This window comes from Hetaerina americana, unplaced genomic scaffold (assembly GCF_022747635.1).
Source record: "Hetaerina americana unplaced genomic scaffold, ioHetAmer1.1.p SCAF_1, whole genome shotgun sequence".
Lineage (NCBI taxonomy): Eukaryota > Metazoa > Arthropoda > Insecta > Odonata > Calopterygidae > Hetaerina > Hetaerina americana.
This window is the reverse complement of record NW_027286069.1, coordinates 35,079,161-35,103,955: the sequence shown is the minus strand read 5'-3', so window position 1 is coordinate 35,103,955 and position 24,795 is coordinate 35,079,161. Positions and strand designations below refer to the sequence as shown.

At 43.8% G+C, this 24,795-nt stretch overlaps 1 protein-coding gene across 5 annotated transcripts in view; it reads right to left on the bottom strand.

Annotated features, from left to right (window-relative positions):
• Nucleotides 1–1,142: 1,142 nt before the first annotated feature.
• The window catches only part of qvr (protein quiver), a 129,539-nt gene continuing 105,886 nt past the window's right edge, over nucleotides 1,143–24,795 (bottom strand). For all 5 annotated transcript variants that reach the window (XM_071588242.1, XM_071588208.1, XM_071588234.1 and 2 more), the window contains 2 exons: nucleotides 17,018–17,164; nucleotides 1,143–5,743 (listed from right to left, as the gene is read on the bottom strand). In XM_071588242.1, the coding sequence (XP_071444343.1) occupies nucleotides 5,493–5,743; nucleotides 17,018–17,164 (398 nt within the window). In that variant the 3' untranslated portion in view covers nucleotides 1,143–5,492. The remainder of the gene's footprint in view (nucleotides 5,744–17,017; nucleotides 17,165–24,795) is intronic.

Genomic DNA, 24,795 nt, shown 5'->3' with positions numbered 1-24,795 from the left:
ACTTTCTATATTTTTGCCGACAATGAGGTGTAATAAGAAAGGAACGAAGATAATGTAATGAAGGGTTAGATTATGTCACGCCAGTAGCTACTAAATTCTAAGTTTTAAGAATCAGATTTTTACACTTTGAAATTGTCGAATTGAATAGCTACTAAACTTTCAAGGCCAACGTTCCATGTTACTAAGTTGTACCAATTCTTTTTCACATCACTGTCTTAATTATGCCGCTTGAAATTATTTACCCAAGTTTTCTTTTGCATACTCCATAACATTTTTAAGTCTATTTTAACGGCAAATTTAAATGCACTCAGGCAATTGAAGTTATATTAGGTAAAATCCAACTTAATTTCGTTGAAGTCTAAGCTTCTAATATCATGGAAGCTTGGACTTCATGGTTTTGGTTCATGTATAATAATTTTTGAAATTAGAATTTTCCCATAGATTCTGGAAATGATTTGGTTTTTAAGTATTTGTGGGCGTAATACATTTTATCTTATCCAATTAAATATGCCTGGTCAAACATTTTTTTAACAATTTGTTCCACTGAAATAGGTTTGTTTTCTTGACAAGATCAAAAACAGAGGTCGAAAAATTTTTTTACACTCGAATTATTTTAATTGACTTTAGAAAATTAGGTAGGTATGATATTCCACCAGGAGTAGAGACATGAGTAACATTTAATAGAATATAAATGCAAAGGACATTCTATTAAGTGATTATAAAAGAATATTAGATTTCGGAATTTTAAATAACAAAACATAAGCTCCTTTTTACGAAGAATAATCGTGATTAAAATTATTAAGTTATCAGATAACAATACTTTGATTTTTTTATCACAAGCCATCTTCACAAGACTTGCAAAATCACATCTCAAAATAACATCGGAGGAGCATGTTGGGTAATTCTATTGACTCACCTTACAAGTGATGGCAGGAAGATTGGAGACAATAAAAATTTAAAAAAAGCATGTTTACTTGTAAAATTTTATTGAAAATTGTAGCACAATCATTTTGGAAAATCATTTAATAACTGGATATACAATAATTGGAATAAGACACAATAAATGGAAATCGATAAGGGCGAGACTATTTACATGAGTAAAATTAAATAACAATGAAGATCCTCAATGAAAATAGCATTCGTTCATGCTTGCAAGAATTTTTAATAAAAATGCATATTTCATACATTCATAGACTACATTTTATAAAGTATACAGTGCTCAACAAATCTAATAACTATACAATCAATAACAGGCTCCAAAGCCAACGTAACACTCACAGCCAAAGCTCAGGGCTATGTATAACCATTGTTTAGTTAACCCTTCGTCTAATATCAATTAACATTTCATTGGTATTTGAGAGCTCATTTATGGAAAATAAAACTTATACATCAACTCAAATAAAACAAATTTCAAAATGAAAATGATGTCAATAATTTTAATATAATTAAATAGGGGAAGGTTTGGGCTTCAACAAGTTTCAGAATTATGAAGCAACAACATTTAATAAGTTCTTCATGTCAAACAACAATTTATATATCACTTTCTCACCACTCATTCACAAATATTTGATTTAAAAATTGTAAATTGTAGTTGAAAATTTTAAACCCAAAAATCTTGGTTGCGAAGGGGGGGGGGGGGGAGGAATTCCTACGTAATCCACATAAATGAAAGTTTTAAACTGACGGAATTTCAAAAGTTAGAAAAATCTAACAATCTCCGGGTTAGGTAAATAATTTGACAATTGCACGCAGTCACTTGCATCCAGAGGGGACACAAATTCAATGCCGCAATCAACATCATTAAACATACAATCACATAATTTTTTGGGCTAATGATTTTCAACCTCACACTTGATGACATCGTTGAATAATGAAACAGCTATGATCCAAAATTTGGTTTTAATGATAATTGCATTTAATGTCTCTGTGACCCCTTGGGAAAGAATATACCTACCATTAGGATTTCGTTATGTAGATTTTCGACAATGTCGTATTACATCCGCAATATAATGTACATTTACTAACGGTATATCCCACTAGAATGACATCAAGGTATTATAATCCACAGTCTCAATAAAAAAAATGAATGGGCGGTCAGTGGTGGGTGGAATGATCAACCGTTGATTGCAAATACGATGTGGATCAAGCTAATGTCATATTCACACAACATTTGAATGCGTGCACATATAATATATATATATATATATATTTACATACATAATTTGTATGCATCTCATTTACATACGCAAACACTAATGGGAATAAATAAATCAATAAATGAACTTTCAAGAACAGAAGAAGGTTGAATTTCCTTAAGCAGTCTTACAAATATCACTAAACATCTTCACCAAATGTTCATTTCGTAACAATTCTATTGCAAAAGGAAGATAAATTGTTTCTTTTAAAAGTACTAGAGCCTGGCTGCAATCCTCTTATACAATTCACACTCTCTTCAAAGTAACAACTCAGAGAAAAATGGATTAACCACAAACCTTTATTGTGAGTACTAACAAAAATGTTGTATTTCACAATTTTACACTCCAAAATCTAAAAATTGTATCTAGGTGAATGTTTTCAGGCATCATATAAACAGTAGAGATACTAGCATGGTAGAGAAAGATAGAGACAGAGAGATGGATAGAGATATAGAAAACGAAGCGGGCAGGCACCGATCGAGCTTGAAATAGGAAGGCAGCATTTTGTAATTTTTTTTTAAGTCTACACACTGGCTTCAGCAGAGATTCGTCAGGAGGCAACATTAGGCGAATATTTAGTTTTTCAAGTTCATCTCCATACTTCTAGCTTCTTCCTTGATGCAGAGAAAGAGAGAGAGATACAGATAGTGAAAGATGCGATGGATACGGGGGAATGCAAGGAAAGAGACAAAGAGGTCTTGGACAGGAAGGTTGATGATAAGAAGGCTTGAAGAGTTCTGATATGAACAGGTTGAGAGAGCGCAGGTTTGAATTGTTTCTTTTATTTTCCTAGAGGGTTTTTCAGGCACGATAATCTTGATAGCAAATCGGGGTCAGTGGAGCACTTCATGGCGTCGTTTAAGGGAATAATTAAAAGGTTGGTATGCATAGCAATTTATACAGTTAATTTATATATATATAGATATATTTTTTCTTTTGTGGTTGGTTGAAGGGGGTTTCGAGTCATTAGGGATCGGGAAAACGAATACACAGCGGAAAGTGCGGCGACTAGACACCTTCTGGACACCATTGGCGCCTCAGCTCTCCCCCCGTGTTGGACCACCGAGTAGTTGTTGCGGACAGGAGGGTGAGTGAGACCACCGGACATGCGATTTCGTAGACGCTGCGCGCGCGCGCGCCTGCTCTCGCCGCGACTGCCTCGCGCTCGTAACCGCGCGCTCTGGCGTCTTGCGAGGGGGACGTGAAGGGAGGAGGAGGCCAATTGCTTGTTTTTGGACGCCTTCGGTCGTTCGGTCCGTGAGGGGGGGAGGGACTATCCCGCGGATCGGGCCGACCTTCATGGGAATCCTGCAACAAAGACGCGCGCGTGGATTTCGACCCGGGGATGGGTGGAAGAGGAAAAATAAAAATAATCGCAGATGGAGAGAGAAAAAGTGATGGGGAGGGCGCACAAAACGCCATCCCAGGCCCTCGCCATTTAAAAAATTTTAATCCAAACGCCCTTGTGGTGGTTTCAAGATCGACCTGGCGGTGGTATGCTCCCTCTTGCCGAAGAAGAATGTATTGACGATTCTCGAGCCGTGGTCAGCGATTTGATTCCATATTTTCTTTCAGTTATTTTTTTTCCAGTGGGTGGGGAGCATTTTCGACTTATTTTCGGGACCTGGGTGAATGCGCGAAAGGATATATATTTTTCGCTCAAAACGTTTGCGTCAAGCGGGGGAAGGGGGGGGGCGTCGCAAGAGAGTGAACTGGCATACTGGGGATTTTTACTGGCCTTGTTTTTCTCCGAAAGCGGCTTGCTCGAATCGGGAGGCCTGCGGAATGGACGCGAGCTGAAAATGGAAGAAGAGATCGCGTGTTGAACATTTTTAAAAAATACTTTTCCTGCTTTTTTCTTTAAAGGAGCACAGCTATTGTGTCGGTGATTCGTATTAAATTCGTGAGGAATAAATGGTGCGGTCATCATTAGTATCAAACTTTTGGACATACACACACACATATATATATTTAATATATAACTCGTTTATTTTCTTAAAGACGGACACATTATCTTTTTCATCATTCTTCAACATTCCTCCTCTTGATCGACGGTTTTTGGTTTCTCTTTTTAACTACGCAACCGTTAAATCTTCCGTCCTTTCAACCCAATCCTTATCACTGCAATTGAATCTACATTGAGCCATCGTCATTAAAAATTTTTAATATATATATATATATATATATCTATATATATGTAACATTAAACTTCCACGTTGGTAACATGTATTTTATTAAGCCCCGCTGACAACGACGCATCGGAATGACCACGAAAAAAACAGTTGCGCGCGCTCAAAAGAGTCGCCGGCAACGTGACACAACGCCGCTACTCCAGAATTTCCGCCCGGGATAACAAAACTCGACCGTCGGCCGGCAGGGTGACGCTGCGGCGGACCCGACTGGACGTCATTTTCATACAAAAGTCTGAGAGGAAGTACAACTGGGCACAACGAGACCGAAAAAAATTAATCCTCCCCCCTTCCCCGCCAAAATGCCAAATTATTTCACGTCTTAATTTACTTTGTTTATTATTATTTGTATTCCGCGGAACCGTTGGAGTGGGAGGACTGACTCGAGAGGGGACCGCGTTGATCCTAAGTCGGATATAATTAGCATCGCTTTAAATAACTGCCATTAGATCGGCAAGATGGCGCGCGTCGGGGGGTGCGCTCCTCGTCGAACGGACTGGGGAGGAATGAAACCGAATCAAACGAGACGCGCGCATTCAAAAGAAACTCCTGAATGTCCCTGACGGGACGGACCGATCCCTTTTTGTGTCCACGGAGACGAACCCCGAATCCACGAACGCTCGCGAGGCTGATGGAAATAGTAATAGCTGGGCCGAGATTTTCCGTGCGTGACGTTTCCCTCTGCGTGTATCCCTCTCTAGTGCTGCGGGGAATTTGGGTGTCTTGCCTACTCAGGAGGGGAGGCTTTACTGGTGGAGATGCACAACAAAACTGGCCGATAAAATAACTAATGAGTACTCTATTCTCTCTGTATGGATTTGGTGGAGATATTACATTTGATTTCAAATAATATTTCGGGCGAGGTATTTGGGCGGCGGGCGGTGGTGGCGGCGGCAGGCGAGGCGGCGGTGGGCTGCTCTGGCGTCGTGAAGTTGTGGGAGGGAAATCCCGAGGAGAGTTTAAAAATTTTGAGGGGAGGTTGAGGGAGGGGTTTTATGTATATTTATATAATTTTTTTCCTGGGGATAGTTGCTGTGGTGGAGTATGATTTTTTTTTCAAATAATTTTTTTCTTTCCGTTTGTCGGGAGAGAGCGACGCGCGCGGAGTCTACGAGCGCAGCGCGAGGCGCGGGGCGGCAGCGGCTGCTAGTGCGGTGGCCAAGGCGAAGACGGCGGCTGCCACGAGGGGGGGGTGGTTGTGGTAGGCCAAGGGGTGGTTGGGGAGAGCCGAATTGCACATGTCCTCCTCGCAGAAACACATGTGACCGGTGCCGCTACTTTCCATCATGCAGACGTGATCCACCATGAAGAGGTTGATCTGGAGTTTGGAGGTGCAAGTGCGTCGAACGCTTTCATATTCTGCAAGTAGAGAGGGGGGTGGTGCCAGAGGGATTCGGGATCAGGGGAGGCACGATGCGGGGGGAGGAGGAGGAAGAGGCAGGGTGGAATGATGGGGCACGGGGGAGGGTAGAGGGAATTAAGTGGTGTCAAAGGGTCGGTCGGTGTCGGACAGATGATTCGTCGTGGAGGGTTGTGGGTCGGGTCATCAGACGATTGATTGATTTGAAAAGTTCCGTATAGGGAGGATAGTTGAGAAATGGGATTGCATGGAAAAAGGGTGGGTGTGATCACGGAGGAGTTCCAGGATACCAGGATGGGCCGAGGATGTTCAACCCAGTGGGGGCAAACGTCATTTGGGGAGAATCGGAAAGTTCCCCGAGGGAATGGTGATGAGTCGTTTCCGCGTTTGTTATGCGTGAAGACGAGCGGGAGGTCATTGGAAGGCATTGGGGTTGAGTGTGGACGTGTGTGGTGTGGGTAGGATGGAGGAAGTTCCGATGGACATGTCGGGACGGATGTGGGCACGCCCACGCGGAATGGTCGCGCGGGTCGGTGGCATCACGGGAGGCGATTTAAACGATGGGGGAGCAAATTGAGCGGGGCCGAGGGGGGCGGGGTGATGAGCATGTCGTTCGTTTCATATTTTTTCCGTCACGTAGGTGTACATAAGAAAGTGATTTGGCGTTCGTCGGATCCCGAACGGTCGTTCACCATTGGATTTGTTTCCCGAGGATAAAAAAAATAAAAGAAATGACGCGCGGCATTGCGCAGTGAACGGGGCCGAAACGAAACAAAATCGCGAGATGAGGACGATGGCGTTCGTGCGGAAATGCACCGCGGAGGGAATGAGAACCATCGGGAACAGGTTGAGCGAATGCCACCATCGGATGCATTCGTTTCAACAGAGAGATTAAACGGCGTCCCGCGATTATTTTTTAGCGTGTTAGACAATCAAAGCCGGTTAGTCAAACAAAAGTAATAACATAAGTTTTTTAGTGGCACAAGCGTTCGTTAGTCCGCGAAATGGATGGGATGATCAGTGAGGTCGATTGATACGTGCACGTGCAAATTGGGTCAGGTGGTTAGTAATTGATTAGGTATTGGAGGTTTTTCATTTGATGAGAAAAATGAGAGAGAAAATGTTTTGGAACTCCCACGGGGAATGAGAGGGAATGTGGAGATTTTGATGGGTATTGATGTTTCCGGGCGGCAGTAGTGGGATCAGAGGTCACGACGGGCGGGTCAGGGAAGGAGTCGGGTGAAAGAGGAGGAAAAAAGTTAGAATCACAGACAAAGAGATTACACAAATATAATGAATTGTAATAGTAAAATGTTAATATTAGTTTAAGTTTACCTCTAGTGAACAAAATTCATCATGCACTGTAGCGAAAAATAATCACAAAATGAGTCAGCAGGTGAGGTTTATTATGAAGCTTAATTATAGAAAACACTCTAAGTTAAATTGGCAAAAGAAATATCTTTTGTGATATTGGCGTTTAAAAATCAGGAGCTATCAAATGTAGAATTAAAATACCCAAGAGAATCTACAATTATCTCTTGCAAAATTAATAAAAGTTAACAGAAAACTCTTGTGGTAACTACATGGAATTATCAACTATTTCATACCAACTCTATAATAAAGCGTGCTTTAAAAAACTGTGCTAGTTTTGAGTTCAAAATTGATATACTTGCTTTTAACGCTTATTTCCTAACACATTTATTTCAGGCCAGCATCTCAAGACGTTGACGGTTCATTTTCTGCAACATTCTTAAGTAAATTAAGTGTTCAGTTCTTGTGATTAGGAGTCTCAAACGTCGGTTTGCGTATCCTTGGCCCATTTATCATTTAAATTAAAATTTAATTACAGGTACAACCTCTTAGTAGATGCTCCGAACCAATCGAGAAAAACCTTCCATTATTTAACAAAAACATATATATCCCACGACAGCATTCTTTGATTCTCAATCACTATTTTCCAAATTGTCATAAGAAGAGGGGCGGAGCATATTGTTATGCCAATGATTGTCTAAGCGCAAGTTGATGTCTTACGTTAAAATCTCCAGTTCTGGAGGCTTGGGTTGAATGTGAAATACAAAATATCTTTTCGTGGAAATGCTTTAGATTTAGGAAGAATTTCAATACTCTCTGACAAAATGAACACTCAACTTAATCAAACATGTACGTATTCCAAGATCTAATATACTACTTTGCCACTATCAGGATTAGTTGGTTAGAGGAAAACCGTGATTGGCAGTAATTTGAATGTTAAGAGAAATGTGCCACAAAAGCATTTATGTTTTTGTTAAATATCTTAAAAGTATCTCTCTGATAAAGTTCTGTTGCGTCCACGAGGTGAGGTTTAGAGGAAAATGAAAGATATCTAAAGACGAGGAAGTATTATGACCAGCGTCTTTCACGAGTATTTCCACGTAGGTCCATGTTGCTGTGCGGCATCAGTTTCGCGGCTGTGGGCGTCTACAGGTCAGAAGTCTTCTCTTTGTTGCGCTTCTGACCTGAAGACGTCCGTTGCAACTTGTGCGAATCTGTTTTGCCACCAGTGTGGACCTAGGCGGAGGAACGCGCAGAAGACGCCGTTCTTCAATGACATTGCACCGCGTAAATCTCCTAGAGTGAAGTGATATATTCAACACATGTGCCAAGAATAATACTTCATTCCAAATTGGACTGAATTTCGGTTAGTCGCTCGGAACTTAATGTCACGATGGCCACGGTTCTCGCGAAAATCAGGCCAACTTCTCTCTCAATCCCCCCCAAAAATGAATTCTACGCTGTATTCCTTTGCTTCATTTCACACGGCTACGTAATCGAAAGATTGATTTTTTTTCATTTTTAAAAGACGTCGTCGAACACCGTGGAATAGGATTATTTCGGTGTTCTGTCTTGGGCAAACTTCGATCTCATTCTCCCTTCTTGCGGTGACACGTTCCGAACAAAAGCTCGCTCACCAAGGGTGAAGAGGGTGACGCTTATCCGGAGGGGATATGAATCGTCCCGGGATGCGCGTGCACCAACTTCCCTGACGAAGGGAAGGCCTTGAATCGAGTACAGGAATTCAAGAGCTGGCACAATGACATTGATCCCACCGCGCGAGGGTTGTCTCTCGCTCGACAACCCTCTCTCCTATGTCCGCTCCTAGGACCCGGTGCCTGCCCCTGTCGTGGTAGCCGACGGGTGGCGAGAAGTGATGGTTTATTAACCCCGCGCCCTTCAACTTTGAGCATGGGGGCTGTCGGATGGAATCGACGCCGACAGCTGTCTGTACATTACGTAGGAGGCTACCAACTCCCTTGTAGAAGGGTTTTACAGGCGCCGCCTCGGGGATTGCTATAGTGGAGCCGCGTTGGCCTGTCATCCTTTCATCCGAATAAATTTTCCTTGGTGGTGTCGCAGGCGACCTCTTTCGCAGATTCATCCACAACCCCCAACACGTAAGTTTAGACGTGCACCAAATCCGATGCCGTTCATTGAGATTTTGAAGGACTCTTTGGGTAACTACCGTCCACTATTGAAATAAATAGCCTTCTGATCTAAGATCATTGTGCGATTTCACATTCACTTCTTTTATCACACTTTATCCGTTTTTATTCTTTAGAATAGAGCATATCAGATTTTGACCAGTCGTTACTCTCCTCGGAATGAATAGCCACGAGTATTTTATGAGTTATACATTATACTACGTACATTTTATAAAATCCCTCCGACTGATAATTAATTTCATTGATAATTTTGTGTTACGTAAGGATACGACTGTTATTAGACAATGATATAATATTGGGTCACAAAACGCTCCAACCAAAGAAATCAATAATTCAATCCTCATTCTGGGAATGGAAGGCGTGTGAAATCGCCTGCAGTTTGCTTACTTGGAAATCTTGACTAGTGAATGCTTAAATAAATCAACACGATGGAGCCTATTCATTCGATTCAAACCTTTACGGGGACACATTAATCATCCCGGCATTCAATTACGTCAGCACGGGTTGTGAATAATTCGGACCGATACCTATATTGCACGCGAGACTCGAGGTTCGTTTCAGTGCATCTTTGTCTTCCCCGGATACGCGACCGGAGAAACCCGCCTATTCCTTCCTCTTCCATGCTGCACATAAAATCGAGAGGTCCCCGAATACATTGGCAAAACGCCATTCGGAGAAATATCTTCCGATCTTGAAGCGAAGGAATACCACGGGATACGACAGGTCTCACGCCAATGAATAATTCGTGCGGTCCTCGGTAACATTTCCGAATTTCAGTCACGCGCAACTTGCGTTTGAGACTCCGCTCTTGTTGGGGATGGGGAGGAGAATCACACACACTCACGCAACACACACACAAACAATTCCTGAAAATATGATTCATACTAGTAAGGTTTTGATAGGTAAACCCCAGTATCTCTATATTTATATTTATGATATCCATGAACAAGTCCAACATTTTGACAACTAAATTACTTCTCAGGTATATTAAGAGACACCTTGATGAAATCACCAGCACAGTAGTTTGGAATCATGTGAGCAAGCATCCGCAATCTTCTCAACCCGTTGAACCCTATTGTCTGAAACCCTTTTTCAATTCTTCCCTACGAAGCCTTAATATCATGAAAAATAGAATGGAAAATGAAAATTTGCGAACGGACTGGTCTGGAAGTCACGAATGAAATGTTTGACGAGATAAAATCAAACAAACACTACGTTGCTCACTTTCTGAGATCTGAAACTTATCGTGCTTCAAACGCTCAGAGTAATCTTGCGATAAATCCATGTTCTTGGAAATGGTATCATGTACTTGAGAGAATCTGTACGTAGAATTTGAATTGAACAGCATAAGGTTCGTTTAAATTTATCAAAGGTGCCATTTCTTCAGTTGTCCGACATGGTGGAACGATTCGAGGCCCACGTATGCTGCTCACTTTTAATTCTTCTCACCACGTGTTTCAAGCTCTTTCTGCTAATTTTAAACATATATTATTCTGAAGATGATAACCATAGTGGGATCAAAAAGGGAGCTCAGTTGTGCTGTGTTTCATTTTGTCTCGCCGGATACTTAGTCCACGGCTGCCAGATGACGAGGTTCATGCCCTGCCCATCACCGTCTAGACTTCCTGGTTCGTAGGCATTGCGCTCAGGGTTCGGGATCATTACACCATTCACGTAACGCGAAGAAAAGGCGACGGCGATAAAAAGCATGCGGAAAAGTACGAAAGAAAATTGCGTGTTCGTGAAGTTGCCCTCTCTCATAACTGCGCCAGCGATTTTTTCTCGTAACGAAGCTATTCTTCTCGAGCACAAAGAAGAAAACGAGCGGTCAGCTCGGGCCAAGAATCGGAATGAGGGAAAAGAGCCGAGAGAGAAGGCAGGGAAATAGTGAGAGAGAGAGGAAGAGAGATGAGTGAGAAAGAGGGGTATTCATAGGGAGAGAATAAAAGATAGGTAGAGAGGGGAAGGATAAGAAAGATTGAGAAAGAGAAGTGGAAAGAAGAAGAGAGAGGAATAAAAAGGAGATGGATTAGTAAAATTAAGAAGTGGCAGTGGAAAGAAGGAGAGAGGTAGAAAGAAAGAGATAAAGGGACATAACGAAGGAGAGAAAATGGTGGAAACATAGTGACAGATAGGTAGAAAAAGAGAGAGGACAGAAGAAATAAGTAAAAAGAGCGAGAGGAGGAGAAAGAAGAGAGTGGTAGAAATAAGGGAGATAGAAGGGGGAAGAGAAATGGGTTTGCGCCCATGGAGGAAATTAACTCGATCATTCTAGGTTTCCCATCGCTTCCTAAAATATTTACGTCCAATGCATCCATCTACTTGCTGCCCCTCCCCTCCCCCACCCTCCCATCCCGACTCTTCCACCTCGTTGCCATTCCCATTCTTTCCAACGCCTCCGTCCAGAAACGGAAGGGAAAACCCTCGGTGGATCCCACCACTCCGTCCTCTCGGCGCGACGCCCCATTGCGACGACCCCTAAGACGCCGCCCAAAAATACTTTTTGGCAAGTGGACGAGCATAAGAAGAGGGTGGGAGGAAGGATGGAGTATCCGAAGAGTCAGTCCTTCGCCATCCACGACGCCACGCGGGGGAGACGGAGGGCGGGTACGGTACTAGCGGGAAGTAGGGTGGGGGGGGGTTCGAGGGTTGGAGGAGAGAGTGGGGGGGTGAGAGGATAAAGGGGGGCGAAAGGGGGTAGAGGATGGAAGAGGGCGGGCGGGCAATGCTCAGAGGCGATGCGGCATATTGCAGTTCCGCAGGCGGGAGGGGGACGTCGCTCAACCCCCCACCCCAATCCCTCGAACACAAAGGGTGGGGAAAGGGGATGGTGGGGTGAGGGGTTTGGAGGAAGAAGGTTTATACGAACCGGAGGTTGGGATGAGGGGTTGGTGACCGACTGCGTATCGCAAGGAAGTGGCGCTCGCGGTTGAGGCTGAGTAGAACTTAGCTGCGGTGACCTTCGCCTCGCGGAAATCCATTGTTACGAAATACTGAACACGTGAAAACCTTTCCCCTGCGTTAATGAAAGAACACCTCAAATGCTGAGAGATATGGGGTCGCGCTCAGGCAAATGGTAACCAGATAAAGCCGCTGAAGCTGGTTACGATATTTAAATTCGAGACATTTTTAAAAAATTCGTTTATCTGTTTAGTAATTTTTTCGCGTGGCTAAGGTTCTTAAGTAAGACGGGGACTCGTGTTTATGCGATAAACACAAGGTTTAGATTAGAGAATGGCCATATCAAAAACCATATCCTCCGTAAACTGAATTCGTTACTTCAAAAATATTGCTACCAGCCGAAATTTCTTTCAGTCGCTATAATGTTGAGATTATCACAACCCTCCAATTGTGCGTAATGATTTTAAATATTTGGATGGACTTAGAATGGCTTAATATAATGGCCTATCATTATGAACTTCACAAAAATTATTTTTCTGATGAAGTCGATATCGGCAGTGTCCTTGAACTCCGATATAGAAATATGTTGAGCAAAAACATAATTCATATCGATGTTAGGGCACATATATAGGGATTCGATAATTAAAGCCCCCAATGAATGAAATTCAGATGAATTCACTTCAGTTATACATCGCAGTTATTGATTTATGTTTATTAAAGCCAGGGGTTCGGGAAAAATAAAAGCAGGAATAAACTCATGGCAAACACTCCTAAGATGGAAGATTTTGAACACTTTAATGTAGGGCTATTGCGATCGGGACTATTGATAGAAATCTGCTCAAAAAATTTACATTCACCCAAAGGTAGTTCAAATATAACTACAAAAGTAGTTATATTTGAAAATAGTAGATTTACCTATTTGGAGTAGCAAACCTTTGTTGAATATGGTTTAATCATTTCGATTCTTAATCACATCATTAAATAGTGCGAAAAACGGATAGTATGTACACAATAATATCTTATTTCTAAACGCCTAATCACAACTTTGGGATAAGTTAAGATGAAATGTTCACGAATCAAGAAGTATGCGACCTACACTATGGGGGGCGTGGCATTTTGGAGGGCGGGGTCGAGTGTGATAGGGATAGAGAGCCTAAAGAGGCTGAAGATGGAAAGAGAAGTAGAAATCGGAAGAGTGATGGAGGGAGATATAGGCATGCATGCAGTGTGTGTGATAATTCGAAGTCACCGTTTGATGAAAATATACTTTGAAACATAAATACGTATACAATAAAATGAGACACTGCTTTTTTGAATTCTCGGTGGTTCCACCCACATTCCTCACTGTCAGAATAATGTGTACACTGAAACAAGTTGAATCAGGCTTCGTTTTGTGGAGACTTTCTCCATATTCTCGAAATGAAGAAATACTACATGGTATTTTTCTACACTTAATATTTAATATCCTTTATCTTCATTGAAATACTGCTGCACGAGAAAGAGCAAACATTGGCTTTTGCACAATGAAAACGCCCCTGCTCACACATCGTTACTTGTGCGCGAATTTTTGGCCAAAAGCAACACACAAATGATGCCGCAGCCACCGTATTCCTCATATCTGCCCCCCAGTGACTTTTTCTTGTTCCCGAAGCTGAAGAGGCCCATAAAAGGACAACGCTACGCAACGATCGACGAGATAACGACTGCATCGAAGGCGGAGCTGAACAAGATAACAAAAAATGATTTTTTCAAGGGCTTCGAGGATTGGGAAAAAACGTTGGCACAAGTGCATAATATCTAATGGGGATTATTTAGGAGGAGAAAAAATAGATATTCATGAATAAATAAATATTTTTTTTTAAACACAAAATTCGCGATACTTTTTGAATAGACCTCGTGTATCAGGATATTAAAAAGTAGAAGGATGTTGAAACAACAACAAATGTAAAATATTAATTATGGAAATATATTAAGCAGTGTTTATGCAACTCGTAAATAACTCTGACACTGACGAGGACGGATAGAGAAAAACTGTTTCCTTCTTTGTTGCATATCTACGTATGTTTTTAGCGCACGCCATGCCTGTTTCTCTCTCTACCATTCTTGCTATGGGTGGGTGTGTCTGAAGATGTCCCTACGCATGTTCAATAAGTTCCAAAAGTATGTATTCAATCATCGGCGCGCCGAGAATTGGGTAAAGGTTAAAACGTTCGTTGTTGGCATTCAATGTTGACAGGCACTCCGGCCACTCGGAGCAACTTAAATCCATCGCAACTTCAATCTATCTACTTCCCCCCCCCCGCCCCCCGCCCCCCGCCCCCCCGTAATTTAATGCCAGCATGACGCGAACGTTTAACATTTTTTCGACTCTCGGGATGCCGGGGACTGCTGACAGACTTTTGGAAATGATATTTCACAAAAATACTTACATCCAGACACACACACACACAAATGGAAAGAGGAGGAAAAGGAGAGAAGGGGAAAAGAGAGTGAGAGAGAGTGAATATGAAAAAAGACTGAAGATGTAGAAGCGGTGGAAGGACAAGGGGGAATGGTGGGATGCGAACTGGCGACCGACAGGGAGACGCCACTCTGGGGCTCCCACCCCACCCGATCGATGCCCTGCCCCTCAAATTTACTTCCCCCATCCCCTCGACACACCCTCCCACTCCCTCCCCATAATCGCGTCGGTAGGGAGCGAATAATGGAATAGTTTGTTGTCGGAATTGCCCCAACTCCCCTCCCCTCTGCCCCTCCCTCGGGGGTGTTGCGCGGTTCACTTTCATTTGGGTCACTCCCTCCCTCAATCCATCCCGCGTATTTTTGTCCCATTAGGCTTTCAACCAGGCGGAAAATCAGAGGCATCGTATTAACCACTTTTAATATCATTGCACCCCGTCATTACTATCTAGTAAATAGCTCGTCTCGCCAAAAATTGAAATCATCCCGCAGTCCCGACGGCCTTTAAAAATAATTACAGCGTGGAATATTCCAGCCGGCGCAAAAAAAATCAGTCCTCACATGATCCATTCTTCTTGGCTACGTAGCCAAAAATCGTGGGCAGAAAAAATGATTTTGATGCAGTCAAAATTTAAATAGCCAAAGAGTATGCAAAGCTGCATATTATCGCTTCATTCCATTCGTGTGACAGCATTATGAATTTGCAATTGTTTCTTTGTTCTTCTGTGCCTGAGAGTAAATATTCAAATATTTGTCTTTGCAATTCTCAGGCTTTGAGTTCTTTCATCGCGCCGTGAGGGAACCTTTCGGAAAGTGATGACTGAAGCCTAATTTCAAATGATGCACGATAGGGACAACTCATTCATCTGGAATTTAATTCAGCATCATAACAGCGCTAATATGACCGACGCAAATGTTAAGGATCAACAGTTATGTCGACGTAATGATTACTCATCATTCCCCTAGATTTTGAGGTACCTAGTGAATGGGTAAAATTTTTACAAAAAATTTTTGGTGGTAGCTTCCCTACATTTATTACAACCACCAAAAAACGATAAATAATATATTTTTCAAAAATAATTTCCCTCTGAAAACTATACGATACCTAGCCCACTATAGAAGCCTAGCCTAACATTAGCTTGTTTTTAATATGAAATCTCTTTCTTCCTCTATATTAAGATATCCATTGGCTGATATACATGGACTAAGATACCGGGAATCAGCCTTATTAAATAGATATAGAATATACTCGAATAGAAATTTAGCGAACAGAATATAAGGCTCTTCAGATAACTATCGGTTAAACATATCAAAAGTAAAAAGAGGGAATGGAATTACCATTTAAAGCAAAAATCAGGGTTCAAATAAATAATGTTCAAATTTTTAAAACCAGTTCCTTTCTATATTATTTTATATTGGTCCACGGAAACCCAACGTTTCTTTATTGCCCTCTATCGTCAGGTTTTTACGCTTTTTATGACGGAAAAATGTGATAGAAATAATTTCTCGTAATATAACCTCAAAAAATAAATAACGGCATTTACTAAATACTAACATATACTTATATACCAACTTTCACTCATCCTGATATAAAACCATTGTGAACCGGCGAATAAAATGATTACATGAAGTGCTAAAATTATCCATGGTACCCTACAACGAGAAATAGTGAAATAATGGAAACATCCTGATTCGAAATGCAAGACTTCCAGCATCCCACTAAATCTAGTCGAGTCACGACCTGGTTTCGACGCACTGCATCATTTTCAATGACCCTTGCGGCGGCCAAGGAAAAGAAACGTGGCAGTGAATCGAATCCAAGGCGCGAACGAACTTCGTGCAGTGGAATCCTGAAATCTTCTCTCTATTTTTTTTATTTATTAACATATGCCCAGCTAGCCACCGCTAGGGTGTGTGGCAGGGGGTGAATACACACCAGACTAATTTTTACTCGAACATGACCCTACCGCGGTCGAACAATGTTATTATGATCCCTTCTCTTTCGTGGAAAAAATGACATCTTAAATCTTATCTGTTCTACACTTAATCTCTCTAATTTTACTAGCATGATCTCTCCTACCGTAGTACGATGAGGGCAATAAGACAATTTCAACATCGCTGCTAAAGAGATCTCCTCCCAATTTATGCAAGAGCTTCAATCTGTAATTTAACCTTCACTCTGTGAGTGATTCCCAGCTTAGCTGCTCTATTTTCCAACAACAGAGGATCATGAAAGAACCACTCGAGACACTATCCTCAGTCCCCAAACTCACAAAAATCCACACGGGTCCATCCTCCTTTGCTTTCCATTCCATCCACTCAATCGCACACAATCATCCTTGGGAGACCATATACAAGTTCCCGCGTTGAGTCGCCGACCGCCGCGCGGACGGACCAACGCGAACGGTGGCGGGTCGCTAGGCGGACACTCACGCGTTTTCACGTTCCGCACCATCTTGACGCAGCAGCCGTGGCAGGTGAGTAGGGGCGGCTGGTCCCGGGGCAACGCTGTGTAGTTGAAGGGGTCCCTGCATCTCTGGTCCGCCCAACTGTCGCACTCATAGCAGTAAATGGAGCGAGCTGGAGGTGGCAAGTGGTCGGACGGCGGCGGCATCGAGGAGGTGGGTGAGACACGGACCGCACCGACGGCAGGCGACGGGGCAGAGACGAAGGCGAGACAGCGGCGCAGAGACGGCGGCGGTGAGGCGAAGAGACGGCGACGAGGCGGCGAGAAGACGACGGGACGAGAGGGAGTTGATGTGGTGAGACAGGTGGCGTGTGACGATCATCATCATCGTTGTGCAGGCAAGACACCGAAAGACACGACGAGGCAATTCGGCGAGGCAAAAAAAAGGGCGCATGCCAGACAAAAAAAAACGCACACAAAAAAAGGCACACAGAGAGAGAGACAGGTGACGGGGAAGAGGGAGGAAGGGAGGGATGAGAGACATTTCAGTGTTGTTCATGGGGACATCGTCGGTGTTCAAGGTGCAAGGTGAGCGGCATGGAGGGGGGGGAAGGGGGGGGGGGAGAGAGAGCACACTAGAGCGGCAGCAGTCAAAAAATGCTTTCGAGGGAGACAGAGAAGAAACAGTTATAGGCATTTTTAACATCAAAACATCGTGTACTACACATCCCAAGGAGGCACTACACAGTAAACACAAGACAGCTGATCACTTACGGGTCTCCAAACACATTTAGTGGAAACAGTCAGTGTCGCATTACCTTCATGCTGTGATTGAAGCTTTTTTTTTTAAAGTCAAAATAGGTCAAAATTCTCAAAAGTCAGTCAATATCTGTCTTAGGGACCAGGTAGCCACTCTTCAAATATTTACATATTAATACCAAACATTTAAACTATGGCAAAAAAACATTTTTTAGAGATAAAGAGTATTAGACTCAAATTACCAATCTCAGCAGGGTAATGCCTCAAAATGAAGCGGCTCTATTCTTGCCGCTATTTTTTATGACTACGAATGATTATATTACCGGGTTCTTTTTTTAAAATTAAGACTATACAGAGGACCCATCAAAACAGTCGAAGAGCGACTTACACCAAAAGTGCATCTTAATTGCAGTCTTTTACTCTTAATCTCATTGAACACGTTAGTATGATCTTTGAATAATTAAAGTGGCTTTCTTCAAAACATTACTGAGTTAAGTGAGGCATCAAGATAATTCTTGGTTTTTATCCACACAATGGAAATGACCGGGCAACAATGAGAACACCAAACAGATAATAAGCACAGCTTTACGGACACCGTTCAAAATGCATGGTTAGGTGATGGTGACATGAAGAAACACAGCTCTACCACACCAACACCCAAACGCGAGGACGACTGCTTGGTCTCTCTCTATCAAATTTCTTTTCATTCCCACATCCATTTCAATACAGTCAAACTCGGTTATAGCGAGATGCAAAACACCGAAGACTGCGTATTCCACGTGATAGCCGTTACATGTAGCAACATGCATGCACGTTCATTCTTTTTAGTCCTTCTTTCACACACACGACTACTTTCATATAAGTGTGTGTTTATGTGCGTCTTTGTATTAAAAAAATAATTACTAACCGTATTAGGCGATTTTAAAAATACATTGGATGCACGGCAAAAGAAAAATAGGCAATGCAACAATTAAGATCAGAAGCGCTAGTGATAACATAAGTCCCAAGGAAAAGAATAGTGAAGGGTCTCTGGTTCAGTTCCCAGATGCATCATAATTTTTCCTTGGAAATTTAATTTTCCTTTCTCCTTATATTTTTCCTTATCTGCGTCCTTTTTTTTACTTATGCACGCGATTCAGTGGTTATAAAAACAATCAAAATTAACTTAGCTTATGAATTATTTTCCAAAAGCCCTCACTGTTAACTAAAATCATCTTGTAACTAAGTTGTTTGGCAAATAACTATCAACGGGAATTTGGAATAACAAATGAAATGATGGAGGCGTCCGAGGAGGGGAAAAAATATTAAAGGGGCAATAGAAAAATGATCTTATTGTTAATCCTTTGTATGGCGAATAAGCCTCCGCTTGTTCATTTGTCATTAAGTTTTACTCCGAGATGTCGCTGTACTCAAAGGTTCTCGCTATATATGAGTTTGACTGTATCATCACTTTCCTCCCCACGCATTCGGCCGAATCGAGAGACGACCAGCGGCGGCCGGCGGCGAGGCTTTCCGACGCGGCAGTCGTCATCGCGGGGCTTGGTGCAGTCGAATGCGCGCGTACGCACATAGGCTGTCGAGCACACGTACCCCAGCGTCGGGGGCACGCGTCGAGGAAGCGGGGTGAGGGGAGAACTGGAGGGTGGGGCTAGGGAAGGGACAAAGGAAGGCTCCCGAAGAGAACGTCCGGAAGACATTCTTCGGAGCGCGACCTTGTTGAGGACTTTGTACACGACTTCGTCGACGAAACCTTTATAATCGCCCCACGCGAGTTTTCATCTCCATTCGGGTGTGGGTCCCAATTGGTGCCTGTGCCAGAGCGTGCGGGTGGGATACGAGGAGTCTTTTGGTTCATACGAGAATAAAAAAAATCTCAATCGATACGCAATTGTTTATTCTCGATTATATACATAGATATTATCTTTTCGATTCGAATCTTTCTGATTTGGAATGTAATCCTCTCCGATTCCAATACGAAAAATACCGTCCGGTTCCGGTGTAGGTACGGTCCCCAGCACGGCTTTTCAGAGATGATCTAAAAATCAAACATATGATTCAATTGCAATTTTGTCACTTTCGGCGAAATAGATAAGACTAGTTCTTTTCTATGAGTCTCGTAATGAACTTCCCGCTTTTTTTTAAGTTTCCCGGATGAAGAAGGACTGGGCCTTCGTCAAATATTTCCTTGTGAGGACTATTTCTAAGGAGTCCTGTTCTGACTTGGCCCTGGAAATTAGAATTCTCGTTTCTATCAGCCTAATAAGTTATGAATTGTAAGTGGGGTAAGAAAATAAGCCTCATTTTATCAACGGAAAGGCCACAAGGGAAGTGAAACAACATCTCGTCAGATTCATGAATATCCTCTAAGCTTAGTTTCACCTTTCCTAATAAAAAGATTTATATTTGGTCCTACACGCCATTCAAAGCATTTGAAAAGGACTTTAGTGCCAGCAGCTGTCTTTTCTGACGAGAGAAATGGTCTCCAACAGCCAGCGAACCGATTTGACCAACCGTTCCCCTGTGTCCGGAGAGTCCTGCTCACACAATCAGTAATAACCTTTCGCGGAGGTGGCGAGGACCTGTCGTCGGGCCTTTGTTATGGCGAAATTAATGCTTCCCCTGAGAGTTGAAATACTTTCCCCGACTGGTGGCCCGAGGTGTCACGTGACACGAATTAATGTCCCCGCCATGGAGATTAGGCTCGAAGTGAATGCAATTTCTCTTGGCGCGAACTCCGTTCAAAGGCATCGTTCTCTGACGTGCGTACGGGGAGAAGCACGGCCCTGCCGAGAGGGCTTGCGACGCGGCGGGCGAAAAATGATATGCGTGGAGCCTCGATGGAAAATCACGAGAAAAACAAAAGAGAGTTGCAAACCGCAGTGTCTCACAGACGACGGGATTTATTTCTCCCTGCGGTTGCCACGGTCGAGGTCACGCACGCGAGGAGACGAGGGTTCGCCCCTCTCGAAAGGCTCCAAGTACATACACAGGAAGGAGCTCAAAGTAGTTATTAATACAAAGAGGATTTCTTTCTCGGTTATTCTCGACTCGCTCATTGATCAACCTGCCAACATCAACAGAAGAACCTAAATAAAATGGAACGCTAATCCTGCTCGCTGCCATTAAGTTGTAAAGGAAGGCGTGAACGTTTCGTCAATAGGTGCGAATTAGTCTTCACGAGATGTATTTTACATCATATTTCGATCAAATGGCAATTCATTAATCCTTTCTCCGGTAAATTGTAGCATTAAACGCTATTTCAATCTCAATCTACAGTATTTTTTTAAGCATTCGACCCTAATCCGAAAGGTGGTAGATAATTAAATACCAAGGTCCCAGCGATCGGAGTGCGAATCGGAGTTAAACTGTGCTACATTAAATAGGTCCACCCTATCACTTAACGTTGGGAACGAACGTGGAACTGAGACGCGCGGGGACGGACAAAAAAAAATCCATTGCGAACACGGCCCAGTTATAACTTGAAAATCCGTTTCTATTTAATCCCTTTATATCTCCTCCCTTGTTCCCTCGCTTCGATAAAAAAACTTTTGTTTTTAAATTAAAGAATCGAATTATCGGAGGCACCGGGCTATTTTTAACCTCAAAACAGTTTACGTTTCCCGTCGATGCCACGTTTAATAAGGCAAACACGCGAGCTCCACCGATCTCACGAGTCCTCGCGAGTCCTCAAAACCCGCGAAGCTCCCCCTCATCCCCACTGCCGACCCACACCGCCCCACGTTAAGTCAAGGAGCACCTGCAAAACTGTATGGCTTCCCTTCGCTCGTCTTCCGGACCTCTCGTCGTCGTCCCGACGACATCCCCTAGGGTACGACGTGGCGCAGATTTTTCGTATGCACCTCCACCACCCACACGGGAAGGCACAGGCGCAGGGCGACCCACATCCAGGAGAGTGGCTGGCATCCGCCATAGGAGAGGAGGGCGCCGCATCGCGGGACCCGCCGTCGACACGCGGAATCCAGGGGGAGAGAAGAGCGAGTGGGGGGGGCAACGGTGGGTGGGGAAGGAGTTTGGAGGGGAAGGGAACGAATACGTACCACAATACACAGGTCATGCACGCGCCCCATTTGGAGGTCAAATGGGCGGACGTTTGCCATGGTGGAAAGAATTAGAGGTAGGAGGGAGGGGCATGGGATAGAGAGAGGGGGGGAGGATTTCGGGCGTTGGAAAGTCCCTTCAGGGGCTCTCTTTACACGATACTTATCTCAGCTCTGAAATCACTAAAGGTCTTAAAATAGCAGTGTAGAAACTACAGAATTAAATGCATATCTGGAAATCGCTGGTGGTCCATCTGCCTCTGGGATCCCTTTAAGTCACCCCTGTTGACCAGCAGAGATTTCCCGTTGGAAGAATCAGGAGAAATCAAACAACGCCCATGACATTAGAGGGAATCGAACCAGTGAGTGGTTCGACCTTTGGTTCGACTGGCGGGCACTTGGCCCTCAGGGCCGGGAATACTCGATTTTCTCATTGAAAATCATAGCATGGGGTGAATAATTAAAATATTTGATTTCGGTCCTTGAATGAATCACCACGGAGTGACTGAGGACATCAAAAAAGATTAACCGACGCTTACGGGAGGAAATGAATCATGCCGACGTCATTAGTTAATTTTGGAAAATTGGTCATGAGATATTTGGTGGCGTATTTTACACGGGCATTATCCAATATCATCTCTTCAAAATTGAAATCCAATTTTGCGCGAAGAAAACTAAAAAAAAAGAAAAACAATTTTGCTTATTGAGACCACTCCAAGATTCTACACAATGACACCACCAAATCGTCACGCCGATTTTAATTCCGCAGCTTCCTGCTCTGGTGTGATTCAAGACGCTGAGATAAGCTTCGTGTCAGCTGACGGTTGAGGGTTGAGAAAAAAATGGAGGAAAGTCGAGCATGTTCGGCAAGCGCATGCTGAAAACTTCCGTACAGTGAGAGATAGAGAGAGAAAGAGGGCGAGGTGGTGAGTGAGGGAAGTACCTATATACGTGGGCAGGTGAGGGATGTGTGGGAGGTGGGTGTGGGCGAGGGAGAGTAGGGAGGGAGCGGTGGGGGTGGAACCCCATGACCGAGCGATGGGGATTAGCGGAGGATGGCGGGAGAGCAGGAGTAGGAGGGGAGGGTAAGGTTGGGGCGGGCGTGAAAAGGAGCGGAGGGAGGGAAGGACGAGAGGAGGCTTATGAGAGAATTGTGGATGGCGACCGCAGGGGAGAGGGGTGGGAAATGGAGTCAAACAATGCGGATAAGGGAGGGGGCAGGGTGGACATTCGGTGCCCTCTGGTCATTGGACGATGTGGGTGCGGCACCGAAATTTTTCCGGCTTCAAAGATCATCATCAACGGCTCAACGCGAACGCTATTTGAAAATTGGCCGAGAGACCGAGCAGACGGTTAGACTGTCAGTCGTTGGAGACCGGCGGAAAAAATAATATTCGGGACATATTTATGGTGTTTCGGATCATTATTATTTTGATTGATCGCTCGAATTTAAAAAGACGCTGCGCCGTGCAAAAGGGAAGCTTAACAGAGTTGCAATACCAATCCATTATTATGAGGTATTTCTCTGGGAGTGCAAAGGCGATTAAACTGGAGTTAATTATATTTCTCTGGAGGAGAATGATTGATTATGATGGCGAAGTGAGCGGTTCTAAAGTGGGGATCACTCTGTAGTTACCTCATTTTAAGGATCAACCCTTTTCGAATGCTAAATTTATTGAAACTGGTAACTTAAACACCTTTTATATCTAGAGTAATTCAAACGGTTGATCTCCGGCTGCTGTTTTCGGAATGCATTAATAACATCCTCCAAGTTAGGGTTGGCTATTCATGGAATGGCTTCGCAAATACATTCGGAGGGTTTTGTTAAATATAATCAACGAAATAATCTTCGCAGGAACATGGGAAGCTTGCTACACGGGAAATAACATGAATCATGATGTAACCTATTTCCTAAAAAAATCGGTTGGGACTCCACCACATAATTGCAATGAAATGCTCATTCAAACCGTTTAATCAAGATTGTACGAGCTCCGGTGATACCCTAACTTAGTGAAACGAATAAATTATATTGATATACGACAACTTCGTAAATTTAATCCTTTCAAGACGCACAACGAGACATTGCTTGAGTTGTAATCAAGGGCGGCTTGTCCATAAGGTCGAAATGGGGAGCCCACAAAGCCTTAACGAAGGGCGACGCAGACGCAATTTTGGGAGAGAAAGTGAGGCGAGTGGCCAAAGCTTATATTTCAGAGTGGGCCACTCCTGGGGCAGTGTCGGTCAAAGAGAAGTTTCTTCCAGGGGCGAATTTTTTCCTACAGCCTCCGTATGATGGGAGGACAAAGGGCTTTCCACCCAGAGCGTCACAAAATACCCTACCACTCCTGATCGTAAAATGCGTCGGTGATGCGACGTGAGGCCTTCCAATATTAATACAATTTGAATCCGCGGGGAATGCATTTACTAGGACGATCCTGAAGTGATCTGGTCGCTTTTGCGGTCAAATGTGCTTCGGCGCATTCCTTTTCTAAGATCTAAAGGTACGCGAAATCTTGCGAACGATTAGACGCAGGGAGAGGGGTTTGTTCCGGTACGAACTCTATTTATTCGGGGGGGGGGGTTCGGGTTTTATTTTGTTCTCGGGTGAGGAGGGAGGGAGGACTGGTGGGAGGAGAGGCGAAAGAGAAGCGAGCGGGGTGTGGATTCGAAGCAGGCGATCCCGAATTCGGTCGGCAGGCCAAATCATGGATCTTGGATGGAGTTGTCCGGCATCCCGAGGGTGCCCAGGACGACGGCTTCGGAGGGCAGGAAGATGTGTTTTGCGGTCACGGCGCCAAGTCCCCCAAACCCTCTCACCCACCCACCCCATCCGCCTTACCACCCCCATCCTGGTCCCCCTCAACTCTCCGCCCCACGCCACACAACCCTCATGCCGACTCCCCCCATGGAAGGTCCTTCCCCCCTTCCTCGCCCCACCCTTCCGATCCCCTCTTCAATTCTCCCAGACCGCTCCATTGTACACATTC